At 45.3% G+C, this 15,257-nt stretch overlaps 1 protein-coding gene across 1 annotated transcript in view; it reads right to left on the bottom strand.

Annotated features, from left to right (window-relative positions):
- Positions 1-5,028: 5,028 nt before the first annotated feature.
- Positions 5,029-15,257, bottom strand: part of LOC117498886 (fidgetin-like) — a 29,838-nt gene continuing 19,609 nt past the window's right edge. Inside the window, 2 exon segments of the mRNA XM_034151045.1 lie at positions 5,029-8,736; positions 8,738-9,107. Of these exon segments, the coding sequence (XP_034006936.1) occupies positions 6,867-8,736; positions 8,738-9,107 (2,240 nt within the window). The 3' untranslated portion in view covers positions 5,029-6,866.

Below are 15,257 nucleotides of genomic sequence, written 5' to 3'. Positions count from 1 at the left end.
CAGACGGGGATTTTCTTTACAGTAACACATGATGGTGTTGGTACAGGATGTGCTGTTATAAAATCAATCAGGGAGTTATTTCAACCTGTCCATCACTGTCAAAGAAGATGAAAGGCTTTCATGAGTGATGATCTGAAAAAAAGTAGACAGCTAATGAATCTCTTATAATAAAAACTCTGAAAAAACGTGTGTTTGTAGAGGTCTCGTGCACAGCCTAATGCACATCACAGTGCCTGATAGTTCACTCAGCGACACCTCCTCAGTAGGAATCCTCCAGAGACAACCTGGCTGGCTGTCAGTCGGTGGGTCTGCCACTCAGCGCTAACACGACAGCCCATCCCCGAGTGCCTGTGAACACTCCACAAGCGCCGCCGATCTGACAACACACACAAAAAAGAGAATGTTTCTGAAGGTACCCTCCCGTGACGCTCGAAAGGCTCGTTTTAAGTTTTTTTCTGCCGAGGGAGGTGGGCATCGGAGTGAGGATGACTCAAGTCTGACTCCCCGTTAGCATGGGGGCTGCGCGATCAAATGGATCAGGTTTTTGGCGCCTTTGAATCCTGATGATGGCTGCACAGGAGCCTCTTAAGAGAGAACCGGATTGATAACAGCCAGCTGTTAAAACTAAAGAACATCTCTGATCTGGAATAGTGAGTGACACCCTTTAGATAAGAGTGAATGAATCACATTATTAATTATTATTTTCTACCAAATCAAAGCTCATTCTCTGATAAGTGTCAATTAATAAGCCGTCCAACATATCATTTGCATGACAATAAATGCACTGCATTATCAATATGCCAACATCATGCATTATTAAAGATGGTCACCATTAACATAATAATATATTAGCATAATCAAGACCACCATTTGCATGGGTGGTGTTCTTGTAAAGCACACAGAATCTGAATGCATCAGCAAAAGGTGAGGCCAATTTAGTTTATACTACATCTTCAGTACAGAGCTTTGTGAATTTTCAGTCACATATTTTTCATTCAATTGATCCATCACTTTATGTAGTGGTGGAAAGTGTTTTAGAAGTTCTACTCATGCTATTTTATTCTTCTACAGATTCAGATTTGACATAAAAACGGTGGTAAAATTCAATGATATATCGGCCTAATATACCAATACCAAGAGCCATTCTTCCGGTTGCAGGCCTGAAAATCCAAACAATGAGCTGGAAGACGCAAAACGCTCATAGTGAAATGTTGAGTTGAGGATTTAAGTTTGGTTTCATGGCTCTCTGTATGTCCACCATTCCATTTTGTTGCGAATTTGAGTCACAGGCACACCATTATTTTTCACTTAAGAAAACAATCCTGCCGAAGGTCGACGCGCTTCGAGTTCCCCTTCAGTTCTTCACCTTTAACATACGAGTTGTTTTTCATCGTTACTGAGAAAAAACTACACTTTTGCACCCATATACTACCAGAACAACGGTTAAATGCAAGATTTTGAGTATGTATACTTATGTTGCAGTAAAGGCGTTAAAGATCAGAAGTGCTTCACCATATTTCCCATATGATTGTCATGTGATTAATTGCAATTGTATGTTAGAATACACAATGGGATTGTTATCATTAAATCAGAAAGGTATGGGTTTTCAAGTTATATTCAAAGTGAAGCTATGTGCCCCTGATAAAACAAAGCAAAGGCACTTAGCATGTGTTCTCCTAGTTAAGATTCCCTCTCAGCAGTAATACAATGTTTCTGAGTGTCTGCTGGAAAACAAGTGGAAGGTCAAGAACACGAACAATAGATGTTGATTCCAATTATGTGTAAAGCATTGAACAAGATGCGCTAATGATGGCGTTGTCGGGAGAAAAAAGGTGTTTATGTGCTACTCTCGCAAAGCCTGTGAAACAGTTTATTAGGCAAAGGCTTTATTTCCATACAGGCTGATAAGACTTCAAATGATTCGGTGAAAAACAGCCCTGGCATCAGCACAGCAAAGCGGCGCGTGTATTTATCTCTCCCGACGCTGGGAGACAATCAAGACAAAGATGATAGCACATTTTGAAATGCAGCACAGAGGCATAATGAGATTGCAGCCACTTCAGGAACAAAACCAGACAAAATGCTTTTTTTTCATAAATGGCTCCTTGTTTTATTCACTCACACCAAAAAAAAGGCCATCGTTTTCAATTAATGAAGCAGGGAATTGAGTCGGGGGTCCTGCGGGATATGGATTAACCATGATGGCTTCAGGGCCCAATCTCACACCGAGTCTGCGCTGCGGTCTGCATGGAGGCATTTCTCATTCAAGGCCTCCCCCCTCCCCCCAACACCTCCTCCTACCTCCATCCATCCATTCCTCCTCCTCCTAAGGTGAGTTGCTTCGGCGCGGACCGCTATTAGTGGTGGGGGGAGATAAAACTGTAAGTGTTGCTCCCAATTAGTGCATCAGTGACCGCTCTGTGCCTCCTCCACGGCGAGGCCTGCGAGGAGGGAGGAAGCGAGGGAGGAGGGGGGGGGGAGTGAGTGAGGGATGACAGGAAAGGAGAGAATGGCATGAAGACGTTGGAATAAAAGAGCGGGTTATAGATAAAGAGAGGATGAAAGGAGAGGAGGGAGTGAAAAAAAATGGCTTAAGCATTCATTTTGAGCGGCGAGACAGGTCCTATTAACATTTAACAGCGTTTGCGCAACTTGGTGTGGAGGTTAGGATGCAAATGAGGAGGAATTAAAACTGGCCAGAGGTTTGTCATTGATGGATTGCAGTCTGGCGCTGCTCACCACTTCCTAGTGTCCATCACACACGATTACTGTATAATTAAACCTTATTTCTGGACTCTCCGCCGCATAATTACTTGTGTGGGAATGTAACCATCATCTAAAAGCTCCGGCAAAATGCTTTAGCATTTACTCTGGCAGGCTCACAGACCAGTGACAGATAGAGCCATCTGATGATCGGCACGAGAACAGTCACTTTTAATAAGAGGTGGGAAAAAAATATTAGGCGACAGTGTGCTGATTATAGGAAAATTAGGCTTTTAAGTGGTAAAGTCCTTTGTGTTATTTGCATAATTTATTCCGGCTTTACCCCCATGTTCAACCACCTCTGTTTTTTTTTTTTCCTGCGAGCTGTGGGCAATTTCCTCTCATATTTGAATGGATTGCACATTTAAGACTACTTAAGGAAAATGATCACTTAGCATATTTTAATTGTCGTGCAAAGAGGTGTGAGGCAAAGCTTGTGCAATGAGGGCCCTTTAAAGTGAAGGGGACACAGTGGTGTTGGGGTAGATAACCCCGGGGTGCACACAGACACTGACTCACATACACTAGGAATAAACCTTTAAATTACACTTAAATAAAAAAAAGACTTTCCATGAAAATCTGCACCCTGATTTGTATAATAACTTCAGTGATATTTCCTGTATCATTCCCCCTGCTGAGTATTTCCGAGACCAACTGCAGCTTAGTGAATACGGGTTATTTACAGAGCAGCTTGATATAAAGCAAAGAAAATCATCTTCTTAGTACCAACTCGGATTGAAAATAACATCTTTAAATGTGATGGACAAAAAGAAAGTGTGTCACAGATGATTTCTGATCATGGCTGTAGCATGTTTCAAAGTGGGAAAATAAAGATAACAGCAGCCCTCGATGCTCTGTAACCTCTTGTGAGGCGTTTGAGTTTCCACGGATAATTATAGAGGCTATCCAGCAGCTTCCCACACCTCACTGCCAGCTATATAATGATACCGTAGAAACGCAGTGGGCTAATGCACATCATTTTCATTAAGAGTACTCACATAATCCAGATTCTTTGTGATGGAAAAAGATAATTAATGCTTTAATGTTTTGGTCTTGCCACTCTTACCACAGCAAGAGAAATGAATTGTTACATTTTAATGAGCGAAGCGACAGCGCCGGCTTCCTGCGCAACACGGATGATTTTATAATTGCACACAAGGGTGACTAACTCAAGGCTCATTAAGACCATTTTTCAGCTGGGCTATTTTTTGGCAGGGCAATACACTTTTCTACTGATAAATAAATACATTCTGTAATTAATCTTCAGACGTTAATGTGACACCAAATATAAAAAAAGACAAGATATAATCTCCCAAGAAAATGTCTTTAATGAATCGTTTGTTGCTGCTTGTACCTAAGATTACATGAAAATACATTGACTGCAAGTATGGCAACATATTCACACATATAAACAAGTGGTGCATTTGTATTGTATGTATAGGTATGTACAACAGAAACACGTTACACTCTGGTTTAAAGTTGTGCAAGTGTGTTATATATACTAACAATTTATAAAATTCAACACACTAAATAAAAAAAAGAAGAGTGTGCCCACGTATATACACATTCACACGCACACAACCACAGTTCACAAAAGATTAAAGCAAATGTATCGGATTATACATTTCCGGGTCACCTTTAGGGCGACTCTTCCCTCCTCACAAATCGCTTGTGAGTGTAATCAGGTGTGTGTGTGTTACCTATAGCTCCATCTCACACACACACGGCTGCAGCCTGCGGGTGCACCATCAGCTAAATGTTTTAAGTACAGTCGTCTGAGGTAGACTGCGCAAAACTTTGTTGTTATTCTCTCCACTTTTCTTCTTTTTTTTTTCAATGCTTTTTCTGACATTTGGAAAGACGTTATATGTTTTGTAGCCATGAGGTAGCTTTAAAGAAGAACTCTTAAGGAAAGGGTTTGAACAAAAGAAGGGTAAAAGCTAGATTTAAAACACAACGAGACAAAAGAAAGGGCCACAAAACACGTATAACAAGCGTTGACCGGTGTTTCAAGTCGTTTGTACGGGGGTGGGTGGGTGGGGGAGTGTGTGCTGTTGTTGTGTGCTCTGAAGTGCATTAGTAGGTTTTCTCTGTCTAAAGGGACTCTCTCTCCAGAGGATTTGCTGACAGAAGGAATTCTGGTACAGATTGTTTTGAGGGTGCTTTTCTGACGGACCACTCTGCTTTCCCCTTGTGCTGCCGCCACGCTGCCTGGCTGTCTTTCCTTCCCGTCAATTTTGCTGATGCTCAGCAGAACTCCCCCCCCCCCCCCTCCACATCAGGTGCTGCACTGACGCAGAGATAGCAACACAGAGCAGGCCTAGACATACAGTAAGTACTTATATTCAAACAAAAAAATAAGACGGATTTACAATAAAAAACTGATGATGAATGAAATCTCCTTCAGGATAAATACCGGACAGACAAAGCAAATACATTTCAACCAAACAATATTACACAGAATGCTTTAGTGCACATACATTACACTAGCTTAAGGACTCCTGTGTGGCAGCAGTGGAGCTAAAGGACAGCTTCTTACACAAGGAAGGGAAAAAAATACATTCCAACACAATGGGCGACAGATAACCTTCAGGGATGAAGGACTTTAAGACCACAATTCCTCACTCATGTTACAAAGCTTTCCACTCAACTGAAGTGTGCATCCAAATGCATTTAGGTGCCAAGAAATGATGTTTCAATTAGTCTTCGATGGTCAGTTTGGATATTTGATTTAAATGTTCTGAATGATTAAAATAGTGTCCACGTGTTTTGTTGGACAATAACATTACAGAGATGTCACTCAATCAGAGTTGCTATTATGAAATTAGATTTCACCTTCAGCAATTGACCCTCTACTTTTCCCCTTGAAGGCAACAGATGAGCTTTTAACTACAGTATCTTCCTGACTTCCTGGAGTAATGTAGTTCAAATGACAAACATTTCAGAAGAAAGCAAATATGTGTATTCCCTAAAATGTCGATCTGTATATTTTTTGGAGGTGTTTTAGCATCAGGTTCCTCCATGTCAAATAATACGTCTCCCCTCACTGACAAGACAGAAGTTAGCTAAACTGATGGAGCCTCCAGCAAAGCCTGCTAACGCCTAGCATCGCATAATATAAACAATGTTGATTATGGTTGTTTTGAATAAATATACAACGACATTGACCCGACACCTGATTTCTCCTAAAACCCCAAAACCAGACAGATTTTTGTTTTTTTTAAGCGATGACAATAAGCTTCAGGATTGGTCAAGTAGAAACAGGTTACTAAAGCACCTGCTGTGAGAAAAGAAAAAGGACATGTCTTTACTCACTATTGATTATGTTCCATCGTTCCAGAAAATATTCAGTACATTCATCGTCACCTCTTTGCTATTTATAATAGCCAGTCGAGGTAAACCTAACACTGCTTCGCTAAACATAAACCCACTCGGATTCTCCTCTCAGGTCTTAGTGCTTTTCGTCAAGAAATCTTGAGGTACTGTACAATTCACAAACGCTTTCCTGAGTTTTGTTTGTTACGCTTGTTTGTTTAGCAGACACAGGAGAGATAAGTGCGCGTCAGGGCCCAGACTACTGCCGCCCTGATGGATTACTGCTCTTAGCAAGACAATAAAGAATGATTAACCACCACCAATGGCAACTGTCAATCTGTTTTTCAGACTCACCTCTGGAGTTTTAAAGCTCTTAATAATCGTCAGCTCATGCCATGAATGTAGATTGTGAGGCAAATAAACAAAGAAAGAAAATCAGAAAGCACCACTTCAGGCACTTGGATAGCCAACTAAATGTCAAGAACAGGAACGTAACGATATATTTACACAGACACTGGGGCGTCTCTTCTCAAGCCAACTTGCTTGCAATGTGTAAACAATGCCTGGCTTTCTGGAGTGTCAAGCAATCAAATTAAAACTCTTGCTCATTAACTGTAAAACTGCCAGTTGTCTCATCAAACCAGGTCTCTGGGTCGTCTAAACCCTGCTTGTGAGAACTCAGTGAGCTTGTGTTGGCCTTCTGTGCGCCTTTCCCTCCAGCACAATGCTTCTGCCCTGAGGGGAGGAATTGTGTTTGCCTCTTTTTCTCAAGGGCGGAATCTTTCTTTTCACTGGCTGCAGCCGAACATTTTGTTCCACTCAGTGTACGTGTCAATCTCTTTCTGTGATATACTGGCTTGGAATTTACAAAAGACACTCTCAAAGTCCTGGTAGGTGAGGGGCCGGACCTGTCCCCGGGGCATCATACCCGACATGTCCATGCCTTGTGCGGAGACGTGTAACAGACCCACGAGGGCCTCCTGGCATAGCCGGGCCATGTCCAGTCCGGAGAAGCCCTCGGTGCGCTGGACCAGCAGCGCCAGCTCCTCCACGCTCAGGCAGTATTTGTGCTGAGATTGAGCCAGGAGCTGGCCCACGATGTGGTGGCGGGCTGCGCCGTCTGGCAGGGGCACGAGGACCCTGCGGCCAAAGTACCTGCGCAACCCTTCATCCATGTCCTGGGGTCGGCTTGTGGAGCAGACCACCAACACCTGGTTGCCTCCGTCGTCGCCTGAGCCCATGAGCAGGGAGTCCAGCTGGGCGAGGAGCTCCCCCTTCAGCCGGTTGATGGGACTCTCCTCGCTGAGGTGTGCTGACAGCAGCATGTCCACTTCACTGATGAACAGAACGGAGGGCTGCCGGCAGCGCGCCACCAGGAAGGACGCTCGGATGATTTTCTCTCCCTCTGCCAGCCACTTGGTGGCCAGCGTGGAGCCGCTGAGCTGGAGGAACGGGGCCCCGAGCTGGCTGGCCAGGCAGCGACCCAGCAACGTCCTGCCACTGCCCCTGGGGCCAAACAGCAACACGCAACGGGGGGCGGGGCCTAAACTGCTGAACATGTCCGGGCGCAGAATGGGCCAGAGGACCTCTTCCTTCAGGGTTGCCTTGGCTAGTTCTAGTCCTGCAATGTCGCTCCAATCCACCGGGGGCCCCTGCTGAACGATCTCAGAGGTCACCATGTCCAGGAGGTGAGGGTCACTGGTTTTTAGCTGCTCTTCAGCAGGCCGGGAGGATGAAGATGATGAGGAGGAGGTCGTCCCTGGTGCTGAGTGGGAGAGGTGGAGACGGTGATCCTCGGCACCTTGCTCACTGAGGGAGGGGGAGGTGAAGCTGCCGAGGGAATCCGTTGAGCGGGAGCCCCCTAGGGTGGAGGTGACGTAGGCCGGTGGAGTCAGTGGGCCACCTGCTGCCTGGCTGCTGTACTTCCTCTGCTCAGAGGACATTGTGGACTGCTTCTGGGGATTAAAAGGCTTTTCAGGACCTCTGTCGAATCCACTGTTGGAGCCTCCGTTGGCGCTGCTGCTGTCAGCTATCCGGTACATGGGGCTCTCAGCGGAGCTCCGAGCCTGGCCATAGCCAAAGTTACCGTAAGAGTCCATCTCTCCTTGGCCTGCCATGTAGAAGGCTTTTCTCTTCAGTGAGTTGGAGGAGCTACTGTTAAGAGGGGTGGGGGCAATTGGGGTCAGGTTGTGGCTCTGGTATGGGTATCCAGGTAAAGTGGAAGAGGGGGGAAGGGGTGTAGGGGCTGCGATGCCTGGGGGGAGGTACGATGATGGAGGGGGGGCTCCTCCAGGGCTATATCCCGGCCCAACGGAGCTCTGGGCCGGGTAGCCTGCTGGGGGGTAATTATAACTAGACAAGTTGGGGGACCCTCCGTTGTACGCTGGGACTAAAGTGGGGTGGGAGGGCGGAGGGGGTGGCTGCAGGAGCCCAGAGCTGTGCAGCGGGGAGGGGAGTGTTGGGGTGGGGGCCGACTGGGAGCTGTAACTACTGTGCAGGTAGGAGCTGCTGTACGGGGGGCCGTATTCCTGAGAGGCCATGGAGGAGGAGTGGAGCGCCGTGGCAGAGTGGCTCCCACAGCTGCTGCTGGAGTAGCTGGGCTCGCTCAGGGTGCTGGAGGCCAGGCCCGGGGAGCTGCACATGCCGGACACCACGTCTGAGGCCGCCGCCACCCCCCCCCTTTCTGATGGAGACCCCCTCTGGGATGCAGCTCATGGGGTAGACACCATCCTGCCAGGGCTCGGATTCACCTTTCCGTCCGTTCATCACCCCCGGGATCTCGGAATAGGAGCCCGGCATCTCCAGGATACCGGAATACTTCTCGGCATACTTCTTGAGCAGGTTGGAGGCGGTGAGGGCGGAGATGTCGTCGTTGGCCCAGGCGTACTGGTAGGAGGCGGAGCGCTGCAGGTGGCCGGGCACCGCCCTGTAGGCCTCAGCCTTGTGGGCCGGCGAGCGCGTGGTGGAGGAGATGTCGAAATGCTGTTCGGCCCACTGGCTGTGCTCGGGGGTCCACTGCATCTTTAAGCCTGAGAGAAACAGAGACATAGACATCAACATGTGAACACATTGACACACAATCATTAAAATGACAACACCTTCAAATTGCCTAGGATGGTCAATTAAACAGGTGATACTCATCTGGTGTTTTCTTTCTTTCTTTCTTACTGATACATATCATGAGATCATTTGATGTCCATCAGCACATTAATTACTCATTTCTACAGGCCATAAGAAGCACAGAGTGTGTTGTGGTGTGCAGAGGCTTGTGGGATGGCAGCCTAATGCACCCCGGCCAGACCAATAAGACAGAGGCATTGAGGGTCACTCTATAATCCCCGGCTCATCTGAGGTGGCTGGAGATGGGTTTGAAAATGCGCCTCGGCGAGTACCACAAAGCAACACACACACCCATACACATCCACCCCCCTCTGTTCGTGGTGCTTTCATCAAACACACACACACACACACACACACACACACACAGAGATCCATGCTCAGACACACAGGCATTTAAAAAAAAAAACTATCTCTGCCTGCACTCAGGCGTGCTGACGTGCACACGCGCACACACACACGCATGCTCACATCCACTGACCCAGCCGGACAAACACAGGCACGCACACAGGAGCTGTAGCGAGCAATGAATTACAACACATTGTGTCTCAAGCTTAGTTCCTGTCTGCACAGCTCCACCTTGACCTCCTCCCTCTCTGCCGTTCTCTTTACCTCTCTTCATGCCTCCCTGCTGCCTTGTCTTTGCTTTTTTTGTCGTCCATTTTCCACCTCCTTCTCTGTACCTCCTTTTATTCTGACTCCATCCATTTCGATATATATCTCTCCCTTTCATTCCCCTTTCTTCTCGGCCACCCCTCCTCTTATTTACTCCCTCTGTGCTTGCTGCGCCTCCTCCCCTCCCTCCTTCCCTTGCTCCATCTCATCTCAGACACACTCACCTGGCTCTCCCCTTTATTGCCTCGGGAGGCTTGAGAGCCACTGTTTCCTTTAATCCCAGCCAATGCCATCTGCAAACACTGACAGTCACACAGCGACTCCATCGTTGTCTCACTATCAAAGCCGTGGCACTATCAAAGGCTGGACGGGGCGTAATCACAGCAGCCGCACGGCAGATTGAACCCTGTTTGATTTGACTTAGTGCACACAAATAAAGGATAATATCGGTGTCATTTAGGCTGCTTCCCCTGACTTATTGACTGGCTGCGGTTGCATGTAGAGCTCCACAGTCGGGGGTCTTGTGAGCAATGCCTCCTTCAGAATTGGTTTGTGTGTGTGTGTGTGTGTGTGACTAAAGCAGGCATGCACAATAAAATCCATTCATAGGGAAGCAAATCTTCCCTTCCTCCCATCCATTTATCCGACTGCAAACACACACACACACACGTTCACACTGCCTTGCTCTCTTTTTCCAAGGCCCTGTGTTTGTTTGGTAACAACACAGAGAGGGAGGGGGAAATCCCCAGACCCCTATTTCCTCTCTGATTCTCCTCTCTAGCCATCTCTCGGCAGACGCCAGTGGCTAATTAGCAGAATGGCGATCTGCTAATTGTGTTAATTTACAACATTTTAGCCGAGGGGAGTCTAGAAGGGGCTGGCAAGCCTGTCACCTCCCAGTGTAGCGAGCAGGGAACGCCTCAGACAAAGGGCTAAGCGGAGGAAAGTTTTGTATTAGCTGGGAGGCTCCTCTAATATTGAAAAAACATTAAGTGGAAGCAGCGCTATAAAAGGGCAGTATTTCAAGGAGAAAATTACAAGGCAGGGATACTGGACAAAATGAGAGGCTTCATGCACAATAAGGTTCTACAATCTACAGCAGCCTGGTTTGTGTAAAGAATTATATTTTAATGTGCTTTTAAAGGATTGTATTCTCAGGATATGTTTGATTATTTGTTCGGTCGGCACTAGCAAAATGCTTGCTTGGCAGTGCACATGAAATCTCTATTATTTCTATATTATCCCACTAATATGTATCAGAGGATAGAGAGGAGACAGTGGAAGAATGGTGGCTGGAAACCAGATTGAGCCACTTTCTACATATCGTCTTAGTCTCAGCTTTTAGTCTTGTAGGCCTGCTATGAAACACCTTGAAGCAGCAACAAAGTGTCTTGATTCTGCTGTAGAAATACCCACCATTCTTATATTGTTTAATGGAGCATTCAGCAATCTAATTCTATTGACCACCACTAGTGATCAAGGTATTATGGGAATGTCGCCAAGCACTTCACCGTGGCCTTTTCTGGCTCTCTCTAATGTTTGATATAGCAGTTACTACCAGGCCTGGTATTCCTAATGCTCTCTTTGTGACAGAGGTGCCATTTTACTGCCGCTAACACAAGAGCAATATCAGTCAGAAATAGTCAAATAAAGCTTTATTTTCTTAAACAGGCTGGTTCAGAGCATTGTTTCCGTAGTATGCTACATGTAGCATTCGGGAAATTCAACACTTGGGGTTTGAAGACAATAATGAGTTGATTTAGCGCATCTCTTGGGAGAAATTAAAAGCTGCACTGCATTGTAAACAACTGAAAATATTATGACGTGTTAAGATGGATGTGTGCTTGCGTTGGGACATGGATGGAGATTAAAAAATTCAACGGGGGGGGGGGGGGGGTGACTAGGCAAAGAGAGAGCATGCTGTGGAAGGAAAGGGGGGTTGGGGGCAGGAGGAAAACACAAATAAAGCAAGCCTTGTGAATCCCACACACTCTTCTCCCCATAGTTTGACACTCCATCAAACCGCGTTACGTCCTCCATTTAAAGAAACACGGGTCTTTCTAATTCCATCATTAATAAAGATAACATATATAAAAGAGTGTGTCAGCCTCCATCAGGGCTTTCATCTCTTCTATAATGAGGTTAATGCAGGGACGCAGTGATTACCCCAGCAATGCAAATGAAGGCCAAATGATAACTTGCACTATTTAAATAAGGTAATAGCGATTACTCTACGTTATTCAAATGAGGACGGATACTTTGAACTGAGCGCTTTGAACTCGCTGCTCCTTCTCCGAAACATATGAAAGGGATGGAGGAGGATTGACTTTGGAATCTTTCAGTGTGTATCCTCTAATTCAACGTGATGTAAACCAAGGGCAATGAGCAAAGCAAAGTCACTTAATGTGCGCTGCAGGATGGGCGGGGTCCACTCGGAAAATGCTTAAGGTAGGCCGACTTACAGATACTCATTTTGGAAGACCTTGAAAGTCATTTAAAAGTCCTTGGATTCATTGTCAGAGGGGAACACTTGAAAGGAAACAATACAACGACACCTTCCCATTATTTATTCAGATGTTAATACACATTCATTTCCAAAAACTTTCAAGGCCCTCTTCCTATTTAAAATATGAAAAGGATTCAGTGGAGCCCAATTTGCTCCAGCTTTATACTAACATGTGTTTGAGCCTTCATCAGTGTGACAGGATTACACGTACAGACAGTTAAAAGACCTTTTTCTCGGGTAGCTGAATTATTTTCTATTCATTCTTTCTATTTGCTGCACCTCAATGGAGCTTTCAGCGCACGCCTTATTTGATTTCCCCCTCAATCTTTCAAGGGTTTAAAGGGCCTGGGGGAAATGTGCAAAGCATTTGGATGGACACATGCAGTATGAGTAAGAAAAAAAGCAAGTGTGTGTAGCGGAGAAAGCAGGGAGAGAGATCAGGCACTCAGCTGAAACAACATCGAACAGAAATATTCTCCACCTTCTGAAGCGTCAAGTCGGCCAGCGCGTTTTTTTCCCCCTCATCCAGCCTCCACATAGAGAAGCCTAATCATTCTCATTACACTCGGCGTCCATCTGCATCAACAGAGCTGCCTATTACGGAGCGTGTGTGTATGTGCAGTAAACAGCTCTTTAGAGAGAGCTAATGAGCTCTTTTAAGTCTGTCCGCTGTGTGATTCTGCAAGCGGGGTGTCAGAGCAAACTGCCCATTTTGGTAACGTCATAATTAAGCCATGTGTGGAAAAAGAGATGTACAAGTTCCCAAGCCCGCACACACACACACACACACACACACGAGACGCACAAAAGCATGCCCTTCTTTGTCTTTCTAACACAAACAGACACTGAATACCTTCAAAAGCAAACTATCATGTCATATTTTATAAAAACCTGCCTCCGACTGAGTGTAGGAGGAGAAGACAAGTGATAGCTCCATCAAAAGAGACCTGTTTTACACACCACCGGGGAAATCTAACCAGTTACACAAGTCCTTATCAAATACACCAGAGGGCATCTTTTAACCTCTAAATCTTAAGCGCTGATCATGCGCTGTGTGTGTCTGTATGTTTCACGAGTGTGTGTATTCTCACGTGCGCGGGCCTTGTGTGTGTTTGACAACCTCCGGATCGCCTTGTTAATGAGTCCAGCACACTGTGACTAAGCCACGGGCTACGCTGTATTGGCACACAACCTACAGTACAGAGTCAAATAATGTGATTAGGTCCTCCAAAAGGCAATTAATTAGGAAATTAGTCATGAGCTGGTGTCACACGCACATAATCAAAACTCACGCTGCGACGCGTCCTCTTCAGAGCAACAGATACCCGACAACATTTTGAGACTAAAAGAGTAAGAAAGAAAGAAAAAGACCAATGTGTACAACTAAATACCTTTCCTCAGACAACAAAACTGTTCTCCAAGCCAGAATTTTCATCTGAAAACAACCAGAATCCGCGTCTTTGAAGCAGGCGATTCAAGCGCAGCCACAACTTACCATTACATCGTCGCAAAGCAACAACAACAACAGATAAGGGAGTAAACAGAGCGAGTTCAAAGTCTAGACGTGGAGCAGTGACCGGGAGAGATGAGCTGTCACTAACTCAAAGACAGTAAAGGGGGGAAGAGAGATCGCTGTAAAGATGACAGCTCTGAGCCGCCATATAAGGATATTTGACAAATGACAGCGTCTTTTTAAGAAAATCAAATATTCATTTTAATCGGCGATCTTTGACCTCAAGAGAAGTTATCGCTGCTCCGACCATCAAACTTTCAAACGTCTTTGTGGAGCACATATTTCTGGTATGTAAAAATATTAGGGTATATTTAATGATGACTCTAAATTTAGCTCGCAGAAGAAGTATAAATCTCCCGACTGTATTCCAGAGGCGTATCATCGTCGCCCCTGCCTGCCAGTATCAGATCTTGCTGCGAGCTGTATAAATTGACACTGTCTAAATTTCCTTTTACTAGACAGACTATTGAATGGGTGGGTTAAATGGGTAGGGCGCAGTTAAACAAATGCTCCGGATCAAGGAAATTGTGCGTGGCTTCTTTTGTCATTCAGAGAGGAAATTGAGAGATATTCGGCGGGGGCTCGGAGCCACTAACGCATGGCATTCATCTATAATGCACTCGGCCTGTCCGTCAGCTACTCCATTTCCTGTGACTAGCGCAGCGTGCCTAATCACCCGGCTCCACGCGGGGTTCCTTCCTCAAAGACAGCACACACACAGGCACGGTCACACAGGCAGGAATGAAGACACACACACATGCAGGACACTCAAACACGCTTCAGCCCGCTGAGGCAAACAGATTATTCTTATCTGGGGAGGGAAACATCTGTAAAGACGCTCAGCATCACTGTGCCGGGACAAATCCACACATATATCATCAGTGTGGAGAAACACACATCTGTCCTGTGGGAAGTGAAGTGTGATCGTAGGCTTAATACAATGACTGTACATGATGTTTCTTTCTTTCTTGTTTGAACCAAACAATGTCTTGTATGTTGCCAACACACAAGACATGTTGAATTAATTGATCAAACAAAGTCACTTTGTATTAATTTGTATTGTACAACCCAGGCATCATTTACTAAGGATTTATATATAATTGTTTAACACTCTTAATTCTATTTTTAAATCTAAAAAGCATTAACAATTTATGAACGTATAAAGCCATTAGTAGTCACAACCTATGAAGCCCTACTAATGCATAGTTAATTAAGGGTTTTAAGCTGTAGCTAATGGCTTAATTAGGTTAATAGTTCCTATCCATACAGATTTATAAACAATTGAACATTAAGGGATACTCAATGAATCATCATTTGTTTTATAAGGTGTTCTTATATCATTATTATGCTGGAATAATAGTGTTTAGTCCATATAACTGATCTAGAAACAACATTTTTAAACCCTTATTCAAGCTTATTTAATGTTTA

The sequence above is a fragment of the Trematomus bernacchii genome, unplaced genomic scaffold, assembly GCF_902827165.1.
Source record: "Trematomus bernacchii unplaced genomic scaffold, fTreBer1.1, whole genome shotgun sequence".
In the NCBI taxonomy this organism is placed as follows: domain Eukaryota; kingdom Metazoa; phylum Chordata; class Actinopteri; order Perciformes; family Nototheniidae; genus Trematomus; species Trematomus bernacchii.
Note: the sequence above shows the minus strand (reverse complement) of the source record. Positions and strands in the feature narration are given on the sequence as shown.